Below are 13,098 nucleotides of genomic sequence, written 5' to 3'. Positions count from 1 at the left end.
GTCTCTGTCTCTGTCTCTCTCTGTCTCTCTGTCTCTGTCTCTCTGTCTCTGTCTCTCTCTACTTCTGTCTCACTCTCTTTGTTTCTGTCTCTCTTTCTCTCAAAAACTCCAAAATCTATACAAGAATTAGTTCCAAGGCAGAAGAACAGTAAGAGCTAGGAAATTGGGTTTGAGTGATTTGCACAGGGTCATACAACTAGGGTATTTCTAAGGCCACATTTGAGCCAGGTCCTCTTGATTCCAGGTCTGGCGCTCTATCCCTAAGCCTCCTAGTTGCCCTTAAATCATCTTCCTTCATCCAAGCAAACATTTATATGGCAATTTAAATTCAAAAAAGTACTTTCCTCAGAACAATCTAGTAAGAGAGGCAGTATGATGACTATTATTTCTAATCTTACAAATGCGAAGAGAAATTAAATGATTCATCATTATAAAACCAATGCATCCTAAAGCCAGATGTTCTAAGGTAGAATAGAAATAGTCCTATATCCAAAATCAGAAGAACTGGAGGGTTTGACTAAGTCATTTTTAACAGCTCTGATTCTCTGTCCATTTTGCAATCATAACATGATGTTTCTCTCTGGTAGAGGCAAGAGGGGGTCAGCTATCATGCCTGTTTTTAATATTGTTAGTTCTTCCCTACCCAAAGAGGCCAAGACAAAATTAAGAGAATATGCTTTTTCATGAGAAGGGCAAATATTTTTTTAATTGAAAGTACATAAAGATGACAAAACATAGTAAGAGTCAATGCTTGAGAGGTTGTAGAAAGACAGACCTGCTAATATACTGCTGTTGGAGCTGTAAATTGGTTCCAATGTTCTGGAAAAGAATTTAGAATTATACTAAAAATGATAGATGATGATAGCCATTGCTAACTCCTGGGTGAAGAAGCTAAGCTCTCTCTTTACTAATGCAAGTCAGCATCTTCTCTGCAATTTTCTGTGCAAGAGAGAATATTAGAGAAATGACGGGAACACTACCATACAGGGTTGCCATACAGGAAGTACTTAATAAACTTGGGAGTATAGCTAAATACTATGTCCCAGAGGTTGGACTTTGAACCCATATCTCCTGGCTTCCAAGTTAACTTTCTCTCTCTCCAAAACGTTTCCTCTGTGCTAAGAAAATGGTCTTTGAACCAGATGTCCTATTACTAGGCATGTACCCAAAGGAGAGTAAAGACAGTATGAACAGTCTCTAATGCACAAAATACTTAGAGCAGCTTTTATGGTAGAAGCAAAGAACTGTAACCAAAGTAGGTACCCATCTACTATACTAAACAATGACCAAACAAGTGGTGCTAAGTAAAAGTGATGGAATATTACTGCACCATCAGAAAAGATGAATATGAAGAATTTAGAGCAACATATGGGAAACTGTATGTGAACTGATACAGGCTGAAGGAATGAGAAACAAGAAAACAACATACATGATGACTACCACCACAATGTAATTGGAAACGACAATAATTTATCTCTGAAAAAGAGATTAAAAAAAATAGTGCCTCTCCTCATCTGGAGATGACTGTGGAACTTTGCATCTACCTTTAGACTTAGTCATTGGGTCGGGTAGTTTTGCTCAACTACCCTTTAGCCCCCTTTCTTTTTTAATTCTACTTCAGGTATGGCTTATTGAGCTGTGGAGAGAGGGATATATTTGGAAATTAAAATAACGTATAAGCAAAAGATAACAATAAGATTTAAGACTACAATGACACAAAATTAAAGCCACACAAATCTCTCTTGCCACCAATCCTCCCATCCCTTTGATCTCAAATTCTCTTGGAATGTCTTCTACCTTCTATTTGATACGCTGCTGTGGCTGCTCCCCAGCAAAATCCTTCTGGGAAGGTCAATTCTTCATGGTTCAAAGTGCTGGAAAAAGCCATTGTCACTGTCCAGGGATTTCCAGAAAACTTCAAGTAAAGTAACAGCCAAGCAGGGATCACAAGAAAGTACCACAAGGCACACGGGCAAACAGAGAATAGAAATGAAGAGAGATTAAAAGGTCAAAGTAGACTTGGCTAGAGTCCTGATAAGAGTTCCCTGCACAGTCAGCAGGGAAAGAAGTTATGTAATTGCTTGTCTTTTGACCAGAATGTGATCAGGCTGAGTAACATCTTAGTCCTCACTTCAGTCAAAGTGGAGGACATTTTCTGTGGTGTACTTGTCCTTATTGGGACTTTTACTATGTTGATCTTAATTTAAAGTCTGAGTTTGTTAACCCTCAGGGCAGAGTATAAAACAGGTTTCAAGCTGATAAACACTCTTTTTTTTTCTCTTTAAACAACTTTCAAAAATATGTTGAAAGGTTTTTACTTTTTTTGGTTTAAAGTAGGTTAGAGAGTAGAGAGCAGAGCAGAATATAGAGGGAGAGAAGGAAGAGAAGGAAGAAGCATTTATATAGTGGCTACTCTACACTAGACTCTCCCTTCATTCCCATTCTGTTTGCCTGTCTGCCTTGGGGCACTTTCTTGAGATCTCTGCTTGGCTGCTACTTTACTTGAAATTCTCTGGAAATCCCTGGAAAGTGACTATGGCTTTTTCCAGCACTTTGAACCATGAAGAATTAGTCCTCCCAGAAGGATGTGGCTGGGGAGCATGTGCTAAGTCTGCAAAGTAGGTACTGTTATTCTCCCCCATTCCAGACTCGAAGAGATTGAGGCAAATAGCAGTTAAGTGACTTGCCCAATAGCCAGTTCAGTGTATGAGATCAAATTTGAGAGCATGTGTTCTTGATTCCAGGCTCACAGCTCTATTCACAGGGGCCACCAACTTCCTCTACAATGATTAAAGTGACTATAGTTCAAATATGGCTATAGGGTACAGGAGACAAACCTGGAGAAGTTTTCACCCCAAGGTGAGAATTTTCATAAGCATATGCCAATTGCTTTAGGACTTTAGGGATATAAATCATCATAGGAAAGGGTAGCAGGGTAAAGGATAAAGTGAGAATTATGATTTAGGAAACAAATACTAAATCTGCATGTGTGAAACAAGAGATCTAGGTCCCATGCCTAATTTTGCCAGTAATTAAGCCCACCAGGATCCTGATTTTCTTATCTGTAAAGGAAGGAGATTGGACTAGATGGCAAACCTTTTAGAGAATGAGTGCCCAAATTGCAACCCTCACACCACATGTGAGCCCCGCCTCCATGTTACCCCAGATAGGGGAGGGAGGAAGCACTCCCATTGGGCTGCTGGGTAGAGGAGTGGGTCATATGAGAAATGTCCTCAGACACAGTGGAGAGGGTGAGGAAAGCATCTCCCGCCGGCATGCATGCCATAGGTTTGCCAACACAGGACTAGATCAATAGTTCTTAAATTCTTGTGCTCATGGATCAATTCTCAGAATCATATTTTTAAGTGCATAAAATAGGATGGTACACAGGATCACAAAGGAAACCAATTATATTAAAATAGATATTATTTTTCCCATCCTAATTTATTAACCTCTTTAAATTGAGTCCCCTAGATTAAGAATACCTGACCTAAATAATCATTAGATTCCCTCTAGTTATATATGCTAGAAAAGAGCCAGAATATATTCACTGACAAATTAATCTCATTTCCTTTTTTTAAAATAGGATTTCTAGGCTAATAATTCAAGGAAACTGCAAAACTATAATATACTTAGACTTCAACAAATTATTTGACAAAATATTTAATAATATTCTTGAGGTCCAAATGTAGAAATGAAGACTGAGCTATTAATACAGATGGATAAGTAGCTGGTTAAAAATAATACTTCTTGAAGAATACTGGTTAATTATTATATTGATGCCCCAAATCACATAACTAGTAAATGTTACAGCTCAATCTCAAATCTAGATCTTGTGACTTCAAGTATATTGCACCTTGAGTACTAATGCTATACTGATGATTGAATATATTTTCCAATGTACTACATTGCCCTCAGTTTTAGATCACAGGACTCTGACCTTAATTCTGTTGTTTGTTTTTCAATTTTTTTTTAAAATAAAAACCCTTACCTTCCATCTTGCAGTCAATACTGTGTATTGGCTCCAAGGCAGAAGAGTGGTGAGGGCTAGGCAATGGGGGTTAAGTGACTTGTCCAGGGTCACACAGCTGGGAAGTGTCTGAGGCCAGATTTGAACCTAGGACCTCCTGTCTCTAGGCCTGGCTCCCAATCCACTGAGCTACCAAGCCATGACCTAAAGTGCTTATCAAATATTCAGGTAACTTACAGCTAGGAGAGATATGGATGACTAATACATTAAATGACAGAATCAGGATTCAAAATTATCTAAATAGCTGTAACAATGGGCTAAAATCCAACAAGATGAAATTTAACAGGCTAAATGTAATCCTGATTTAGAATTTTAGAAATCAGCAAGGAGAAAATGAGTGAAAACTGGGAGAACAATTGCTAAAAAATGAGAGACTAAATGCTTTGTTTAGATACTCCTCCCCATACTCCCAATGTTAATATAAGTCCAAGTCTGAAACAGCTGTTAACAAAACATAATCTAAAAAAATAGAGTAATGGAAACAGAGAGGCCAAACTAAGGGAGGTACTAGCTCTGTTAGCTACTCTGTGCTTATCATATCACTTCAGGAATATTGTATTACATTCTAGGCATTGTGAGAAGAAAAAAAAACAGGAGAAAAGTATACACAATTACCAAAATATTATAAAATTCAATAGGATTCAAGTACATCAGAATTCATATTAATTTAATGACCGATCTTGATTCCAGAGAACTGATGAAATATACTTCCATTTTCTTGATAGAAAGGAGGAAGAGGAGAAGAAAAGAGAAGAGGAAAGAGAAACAGAAGAAAGACACATCTACTATGTGTTGGGCACTTTATAAAGCACTTTATAGATATTTCATTTGATTACACCAGGGGAAGTGTTATTATCATACTCATTTTATAGATGAGGAAACTGAGGGTAAGTGACTTGCCCAACATCACATTATCTAGGAAGTATCTGAGGTCTAATTTGAAGTCAGGGCTACCTGACTCCAAACCCAACACTGTCCACTGTGCCCCCTAGCTACCTGCACTATAAATATTGTAAGCTTTATATACTGTCAGATGAAATGTATGGATTGTTTTGTTTTATCTAACTATTTCTCTTTGTCACAAGTGATTTCCTGTAATAGGGGGATTTTTAGGAAGTGAGAATGACATAAAAAATTCCTCCTAAATATTAATTAAACATTAAGAAGAAAAAAGCTCTATTATATTTTAGACTGATATACTAGAAATTTTAGAAGAATGTCTCCAGAATAGTGAAAAGTCAATAAATCAAGTCCATGGATTACCTGAAATCTATTCACAGACTCCTTCAAGAGGTCCATGGACCCCAAGTTAAGAAGCTCTGACTTAGTGTGAATATGATATTAATCAGATATCAGATATCACATCCTGATCAGAATCAAGAAATCTAGGTTAGAGTTTGAAGCTTATTGGATTCTGACACTGACTAGCCACCAGACAATAGTAAACTCACTTAAAATTCCTGAGTTTCTATGCCCAAAGGGCAATAAAAGACTGTCTGCCCTTTGATCCAGCCACACCACTGCTGGGTTTGTACCCCAAAGAGATAATAAGGAAAAAGACATGTACAAGAATATTCATAGCTGCACTCTTTGTGGTGGCCAAAAACTGGAAAACGAGGGGATGCCCATCAATTGGGGAATGGCTGAGCAAACTGTGGTTTATGTTGGTGATGGAATACTATTGTGCTAAAAGGAATAATAAATTGGAGGATTTCCATAGAAACCGGAACAACCTCCAGGAAGTGATGCAGAGCGAAAGGAGCAGAACCAGGAAAACATTGTACACAGAGACTGATACACTGTGGTACAATCAAATGTAATGGACTTCTCCATTAGTGGCAACGCAATGACCCTGAACAACTTGGAGGGATCCATGAGAAAAACCACTATCCACACCCAGAAGAAACACAGTGGGAGTAAAAACACTGAAGAAAAACAACTGCTTGAATACATGGATCAAGGGGATGTGGTTGGGGATGTAGACTCTAAAAGAACATCCTAGTGTAAACAACAACATGGAAATAGGTTCTGATCAAGGACACATGTAATGATACCCAATGAAATTGCACATTGGCTGTGGGAAGAGTGGGTGGAGGGGAGGGAAGGAAATAATGTAATTATTGTAACCAAGAAATAATGTTCTAAATTGACTAAATAAACTTATTCAAATGGGAAAAAATTCCTGAGTTTCCCCAACTGTAAAATAGAAATAAAAATCCATGTACTGACTCACATGGTAAACATAAGGAAAACATTTTGTTAAGCTTAAAGCACTACATATATGTTGTAACAGTTAAATTAGTTTCTCTACTAAAAGTATTATCTTTTTAGAGGATCATTAAAGATTATTAGAATTAAGAAATAAAGAAATGCAAAATAAGAAAAGCACATGCAACCTACTCACTACATCTTGCCTGCTAGGTAGAGAGACGAGTGTGCTTAGAAGCAGAAGCAGAGAGACCCAAGTAGGTGGTACAGTCAGCTTAAATACAAATTTTGTTCTCGGCCCAGGTGGGAATCTCAGGTGAGATTATAGGACATTCTGGGAAGTGCCAAGGACTTCTGGGGATTGAAGTCTGGGGTTCAAATCTCCATTTTAATAATGTGAATTATCTTGAAAACAATAACATTAGAAAGACTGAAATTTAGAAGCAAATTTTCTGTTGGAAATTATAGGGAGACATAATATGGATCAATACAAGGAGAGACTTTCTAATAATTAGAAAACCCTATTTTCTTCTTTAAATGTAGAAAATTCTAAAGTATTGGAAGTATTTCAACAAGACTCTGGATTATATTGGTTACTGATATATATATATATATATATGTATATGTATATGTCAGATTATATCAGATTATATATATATACACCTTTACCTTCTGTCTTGGAATCAATACTATCTGTGTATTTGTTCCAAGGCAGAAGAGAGGTAAGACCTAGGCAATGGGGGTTAAGTAACTTGCCCAGGATCTCACAACTAGCAAGTGTCTGAAGCCAGACCTAATTCTAGTATCCGTGTCTCCAAGCCTAGCTCTAATCCACAGAGCTAGTTAGCTTTCCCCAACCCCATAAATATTTTTAAAGGATTCATTTTTGAGTTAGGGTTGTATTTAAAAGGCCAGCAGGGTTGTTTCTAAATCCAAGCATTGATGACTTTATGATTCTTTTTTTTAACTAATGGAAAAAAATCAGGAAGAAAGGGAGGTTAAAAAACTATTTTTTTTAAAAAGTAAAGGAGTGATAGTAACAATAACAATAACAACAACAATAATTTAGAGCAACATATCAGAAAAAATAGAAAGCTATAACACAGAACACTTTTCCACTGAATCTGGAAACTTTTAGCCTTGAAGAAAGGAGCATAGGAAATAATTGTCCCTAGTTGAATGAATGAATGAATGAATGAATGAATGAATGAATGAATGAATGAATGAATGAATATATATGTATAAATGTTAAATTGTTTTCAAAGAGAGACACTAGATGGCAGTATTGCAATTTTTTCAGGGCTTCAGAAGTTTAAAGTGACTTTAAAAAACAATTCATTCATACCAGCAGTTAGTTTTCTACTCTTGACTACTTGAACTTCTTGAGGTTGTGAACTCTTTTATCTATTTCCTAGCCACAGTCCCCTCTCTTGCCCCCCAGTAAAAAGAAATATAAGGTCCAGATTAAAATTTATTGTCTGTATCTCTGATTTGAATCACCCACCGCTCTACTCCATGGAGAATCTTCTGAAGATGACTTCTACTTTTAATCCAAGAGGTATTTAATTATGATTAAAGATTACACAGCCACCTTATGAAAGGACTCATGAGATAGATCAAGGCAGATTTACCTGAGAACATAATTTCTTCTCCTTCCCAGTGATCTTGGCTACAAACCTCCAAATTATTTCAGCCTTTTCCCTGTCTCTCTAAAATCTTTTACCATCTCAATGTCATTAACCTCATTCAGGCTCTCCTTACCCCTTCCCATGACTATTTTGATAGCCTCCTAACTGGTTTCCCTGTCTTCTCAAATCCATTAGTTTGACTTTGCCCCCAAACTTTCAACTGCTCCCTTTTACTCTTAGAAGATAGCACAAATCCCTTTGCTTGTTTAGCATTTCAGGTTCTCCACAATCTGGCTCTGGCTGATCTCCAGTTTTGCCTTCTTGAATTTACATAGATCATCCTCCATGCCAGAATGTATTTCCTCATCACCATGTGTTAAAATCTTCCTCTCTCTTCCAGGATAGTTCATGAAGATTCCCTTGATCTCTCCAAATAAAAAATGTCCTGTACCTCCTCAAATTGTCCTAGAACACCTACTTTTGTCTTTACTTTCCCTTAACTCACTCTTCCTTACATAATACTTAATTAGGGATATGTTGTATTCCTCCCTGCAAATGTAAACTACATTAGGTCAGTGACATTGCTACTTTCCATTATTTAATCCCCAAAACCCAATAGTGCTTTGCACAAAAGATGAATTTTCAAAACTATTTGTCAGAGTTGTTGAAAGCAAACTGTTATAATAGAAAGAGAACTGGGTTTGGGGTAAAAAGGCCAGGGTTTAAATCTTAGCAGTTCTATGGCCAGGTCAGAGCCACTATAACTTTGTCCTAGGATGGTGATACTCATCTTTTTTTCTTATTGGTGATTCTTTGCCCAGAGGAGGGAAAGGATGAAGAAGAAAAGTGCTAGCTGGACTACCTTCTAGCCAGAAGATGCGCTTCTGGACATTCATCCTCCAAAACAGGGTCCAGGCCACTCCAGCCAAAGAGCTTTGTTCATCCACACCAAATTCAGTCTTTGCAGAGGAGTGGCATGACTATAAGGCAGCACCATGATGGATGCTGGGATGATTAGTGGTCTCTTTGACCACAATCTTGATTTTACATCTGAAAAGTGTAAAATTCCTCAGGATAGCTCTGAATACTAGCTCTCCCTCTTCCTATTTCTGTGGACTTAGGACATGTCATTCCCATGGACCTCTGAACAAGTGCTAGTTGAGTTCCTTTGCCTTTAGGTCATTAACCCCTCCCTTAGTTTTTGTTGTCAAAATATATTCTGAGCTTTGGCATCCTGGTAACATTTCTCTACTAGTATTCATCAATGTTTTAGTAATATAAGCCCCCCCCCATTATTTTGTAATTCATTTCAGTTTTATAGTTTTCCCAGTTCCAATAGATTAGTCCCTTTCACTGTCTACCTTAGTGCCCTCCAGTGTGTAATCATCTGAACCATTTGCTCCCTTTCTAATTTTTCCCCTAGTCATTTCTACATCTTCCTCTTAGAATCACAATCAAATCAATACCCTCCTTGCTACTGGAAAGACCATGTCAATCAGCTCCCCAGGGCTCTATCTCCCATCCCTATCACTTCTCAAACCAATATACCCATCCCTTTCCCCTATTCTCCTATAGGTATTATTTTCACTTATTAGAATACAAACCCCCTGAAAGAAGAATCATCTAGCTTTTGTAGTTGTTTGCTGTGCAAATAACACATTGAATAAACAGATAATAAATGCTTTTAAAATTCTTTTATTTATTCATTCATTCACTAACATTCCTTTGGCTAAGGCTGATTTTCTTTTTATATCCCTTTAAGTACCCTCTTAGGTTTGCAGGAAGAATCTACCACTCTCTTTAGGTAGGTGCCTCAGATGCCAGATAACAAACTAAATTCCAGAACCCATCCTGCTCAAGAGCAGAGATGCAGTTCAGGCACCCAGAACAAGTCATAAATTCACAGAATTTGTCAGAGGGGATTTCAGTGGCCAGCTTGTCCAACCCATTCCACAAAAAAGAATCTTCTCTAAGATATAGCCAACAACTAGTCATAGCATCCTCTGCACCAAGGAAGGGCAATCCTCTGCCTCTTGAAGTAGCCCATTACACTTTCTAATTGCTGGGCCACTTGTTGATATTAAGCCCCTTTGCAAGTTCCATTCAACTATCTAGTTCTGTTCCTTGTAGCCAAGTAGAACGTGCTAATCTTTTTTTTCTCATGTAACAGCCTTTCATATATTTAAAAATGGCTCTCTTGTCCCCCTTGAGCCTTCTCTTCTCTAAACTAAACATTCCCAGCTGTCTCCACAACATCTACATTGATTTTTAATTCAAGTGTATGTAGTTGAGTCCTTTTTCTCCCTCTCTTAATTTGGTTGTTTGGTCTGGTCTTTAGTGTGCCTGGATATGGGATTATGTCTCTGGTTACCACTCAGAATTAGCAGCAGATTCCCACATCAACTGACCTGAGCCTAGCATTCAAGGGGGACACTAAATTTCCTGGCTTTCTAGCCTCTAAGGTGACTACGGAGTTCGTACAGATGTCAGAAGGAATCAGCAAGGTTGAGAATAATATTCAATCAAATTGATCACTTTATTCAGGACTTCAAACTAAAAGTTGTAATCTACAAAGTATTGCTATAATTTGCATCTTAACATTTCAAAAGTAACTGATCTCATTTATGAAAACTGCAATGTCTCCACGCCTTAAGAGGAAGTTGGGGATACCTCCCCCTGGCCCCCAACCAAAATAAAATCATCCCTTGATTGCCTAAAATTTTATTCATATTTCTCCTCCTGCCTAGATGGTGCAGTAAAAGTAACTCTGGCAGGTCCTACCAAATGGCACAGTGGGTACATTAATCTAGCTAAGTAAATAGAAGTCCATCACTAAATGTAAGTAAGCTGGTCCTCTGACCATAAGAACAGTATGTCACTGGGCCATTACATGCCATTTTTCTTGCCAGAGCTTGTCTCTGATGGTAGAGCCTTTAAGAACTGCTGGTCACCTTCAAGGAAAAATGAATATGAGAAAGAAGCAGAGGGCCACTGTAGCATGCTATTTAATTGACATAATTTACAATCGAATTTTCCTTGAATACTTGAAGCCAAGGAAACTCTGAAGAATAAAGTTTTATGAAATGAACTCCCCTATGGAAAATGCCTCTAAAAGTTTCATTTGTCCTTTATATGTGACAAAACAGACCTTTAATGAGGAGTGAGGCTCCATCCTTTCATATCTCTCCCCAATCTATCTTTTACCTTCCTCCAAGTCCTCTCACACACACACACCCCACACAAACACTGGCATGTAGGAACCACTTGAGTAGTAGTTGCGTCCCTGGTCCTGTGTTTACAGAAAACTATATTTCTAAAGAGTTACATGTTCAAGCAATAGAAATAAAACAATATAAAAAGGTTTATTTTATTTACATCACTGCAGAAGAGCTTAGTACAGAAAATGCCCAGGGGGAAAATGCATTCTTTGGTTTATTTGTTATAGTGTCTAATGAGCTTAAAGTGTTTTCCTAGAGTAGTGGAAGCCCAAAGGGTGAAAGTGTGTCAGTGGAGGGAGATAAATGTGCTAAATAAGGGACTGGAGGAGGGGAGAAGAGGGAGAAAGGGAAGATGATAGGGAGAAAAAGAGGAAGAGAAAAGAACCCTGGGATAAGGAGAGAACACTCATTAGACCAACAGCCGATCAGTGTGGGAAGGGGTTTTCAGTAGCAGCAGTCCCTGCATGGATCTAGACTTTATGTACACACAATATATATCTACACACATATACACACATAGATGTATCTAGACGTATACATACTATATACAAATACAGAATGTGCATGCGTATGTATGTATGTACGTATGAGAGATAAAAGTTCTGAATTTTTAGAGATAATCTCTATTTATTGAGCACAGGCAGTAATTCAATCTTTTTAGAGCATCAGCTCCCTCCAAACCCTTCTTATTAAAAAAACAACAGGGACTTCCGGTTAAGATGGCGGCTTAGAGAAAGCTAAAGCTCAGATCTCCGGAAAACCCTTCCCGACCAATCTCAAACAATAAGCTCCTAAGGCGCCGAAATTCAAAACGATCAACAGCACAGACCCTGGGAACCCTCCTCCTGGACCTGGACCCGGTTCAAAAGGTACGGCTCCCCTTAAAAGCCAGAACCCGAGATCACTCGGACCTCAGGGGTAGGAGCGCAGAGTCCAAGGCTCCCGGAAGCCGCAGCCCGGCCGGCTCAGAGAGCAGGGTCCTCGGAAACAACAACCCTCAGGGCCTTCTACAGTCCCGGTGAAAGTTACTGCCTGGGGCTTCCGCTGCAGAGAGCTGGTCAAAACAACAGCAACCCTCAGGGCGGGCAAGACAGCCTCACGGGCTGGATCCTGCTATCCAAGTCTCAGTGAAAGTCTGTGCTCTCGGAGCTTGGGGAAGCGGCAGCCCATCCCCCCGCAGGCCTGCGAAACAGCCTCACGGCCAGCGATTCTGAAGGCAACTTCCGGAAAGCGAGCCGGGGGGAGAGTGTGGCCTCGTGGTCCGACCCTTCCATTCCAGTTCCAGTGAGGCATATTCAGTTTAACCCAGGGAAAGCCCATAGAACTATCTGCCCAGGACTGCCTCTGAACACCAGAAAGAGACAAGAAAAACTAATCCTCCACATTCAGAGATGACAAACTCCACAGAACCACAGAAGCCCCAAAATACCAAGAAAAATAAGAAGAAAGGGGCGACTTTGGACACATTCTATGGAGCCAAAATACAAAATACAGAGCAGACAGAAGATAATATAAAAGAAAATGCTCCAAAACCTTCCAAAGGAAATGGAAACTCTCCACAAACCTATGAAGAATTTGAATCAGAAATGACCAAAAAGATGGAAGCCTTCTGGGAGGAAAAGTTGGAAATAATGCAAAAGAAATTCACGCATCTACAAAACCAGTTTGACCAAACTGTAAAAGAAAACCAGGCTTTAAAGGCCAGAATCAGGCAGCTGGAAGACAACGATCGTGTAAAAGAGCAAGAATCAATAAAGCAAAGCCAAAATACCAAGAAATTAGAAGAGAACATAAAATATCTCACCGACAAGGTGATAGATCTGGAAAATAGGGGGAGAAGGGATAATTTAAGAATAATTGGACTCCCAGATAAGCCAGAAATAAACACCAAACTGGACATGGTGATACAAGATATAATCAAAGAAAATTGCCCAGAGATTCTAGAACAAGGGGGCAATACAGCCACTGACAGAGCTCACAGAACACCTTCTACACTAAACCCCCAAAAGACAAC

General features: G+C 38.8%; 1 protein-coding gene across 1 annotated transcript in view; it reads right to left on the bottom strand.

The window, feature by feature from the left end:
• The window catches only part of LOC100013732 (cytosolic beta-glucosidase), a 134,202-nt gene extending 132,137 nt beyond the window's left edge, over positions 1–2,065 (bottom strand). The window contains exon 1 of the mRNA XM_007496658.3: positions 1,798–2,065. Within this exon, the coding sequence (XP_007496720.1) occupies positions 1,798–1,888 (91 nt within the window). The 5' untranslated portion in view covers positions 1,889–2,065. The remainder of the gene's footprint in view (positions 1–1,797) is intronic.
• Between the last annotated feature and the right edge of the window lie 11,033 nt (positions 2,066–13,098).

The sequence above is a fragment of the Monodelphis domestica genome, chromosome 6 (assembly GCF_027887165.1).
Source record: "Monodelphis domestica isolate mMonDom1 chromosome 6, mMonDom1.pri, whole genome shotgun sequence".
NCBI lineage: Eukaryota > Metazoa > Chordata > Mammalia > Didelphimorphia > Didelphidae > Monodelphis > Monodelphis domestica.
The sequence above is the reverse complement of the archived record's forward strand: the minus strand, read 5'-3'. Positions and strand labels throughout refer to the sequence as shown.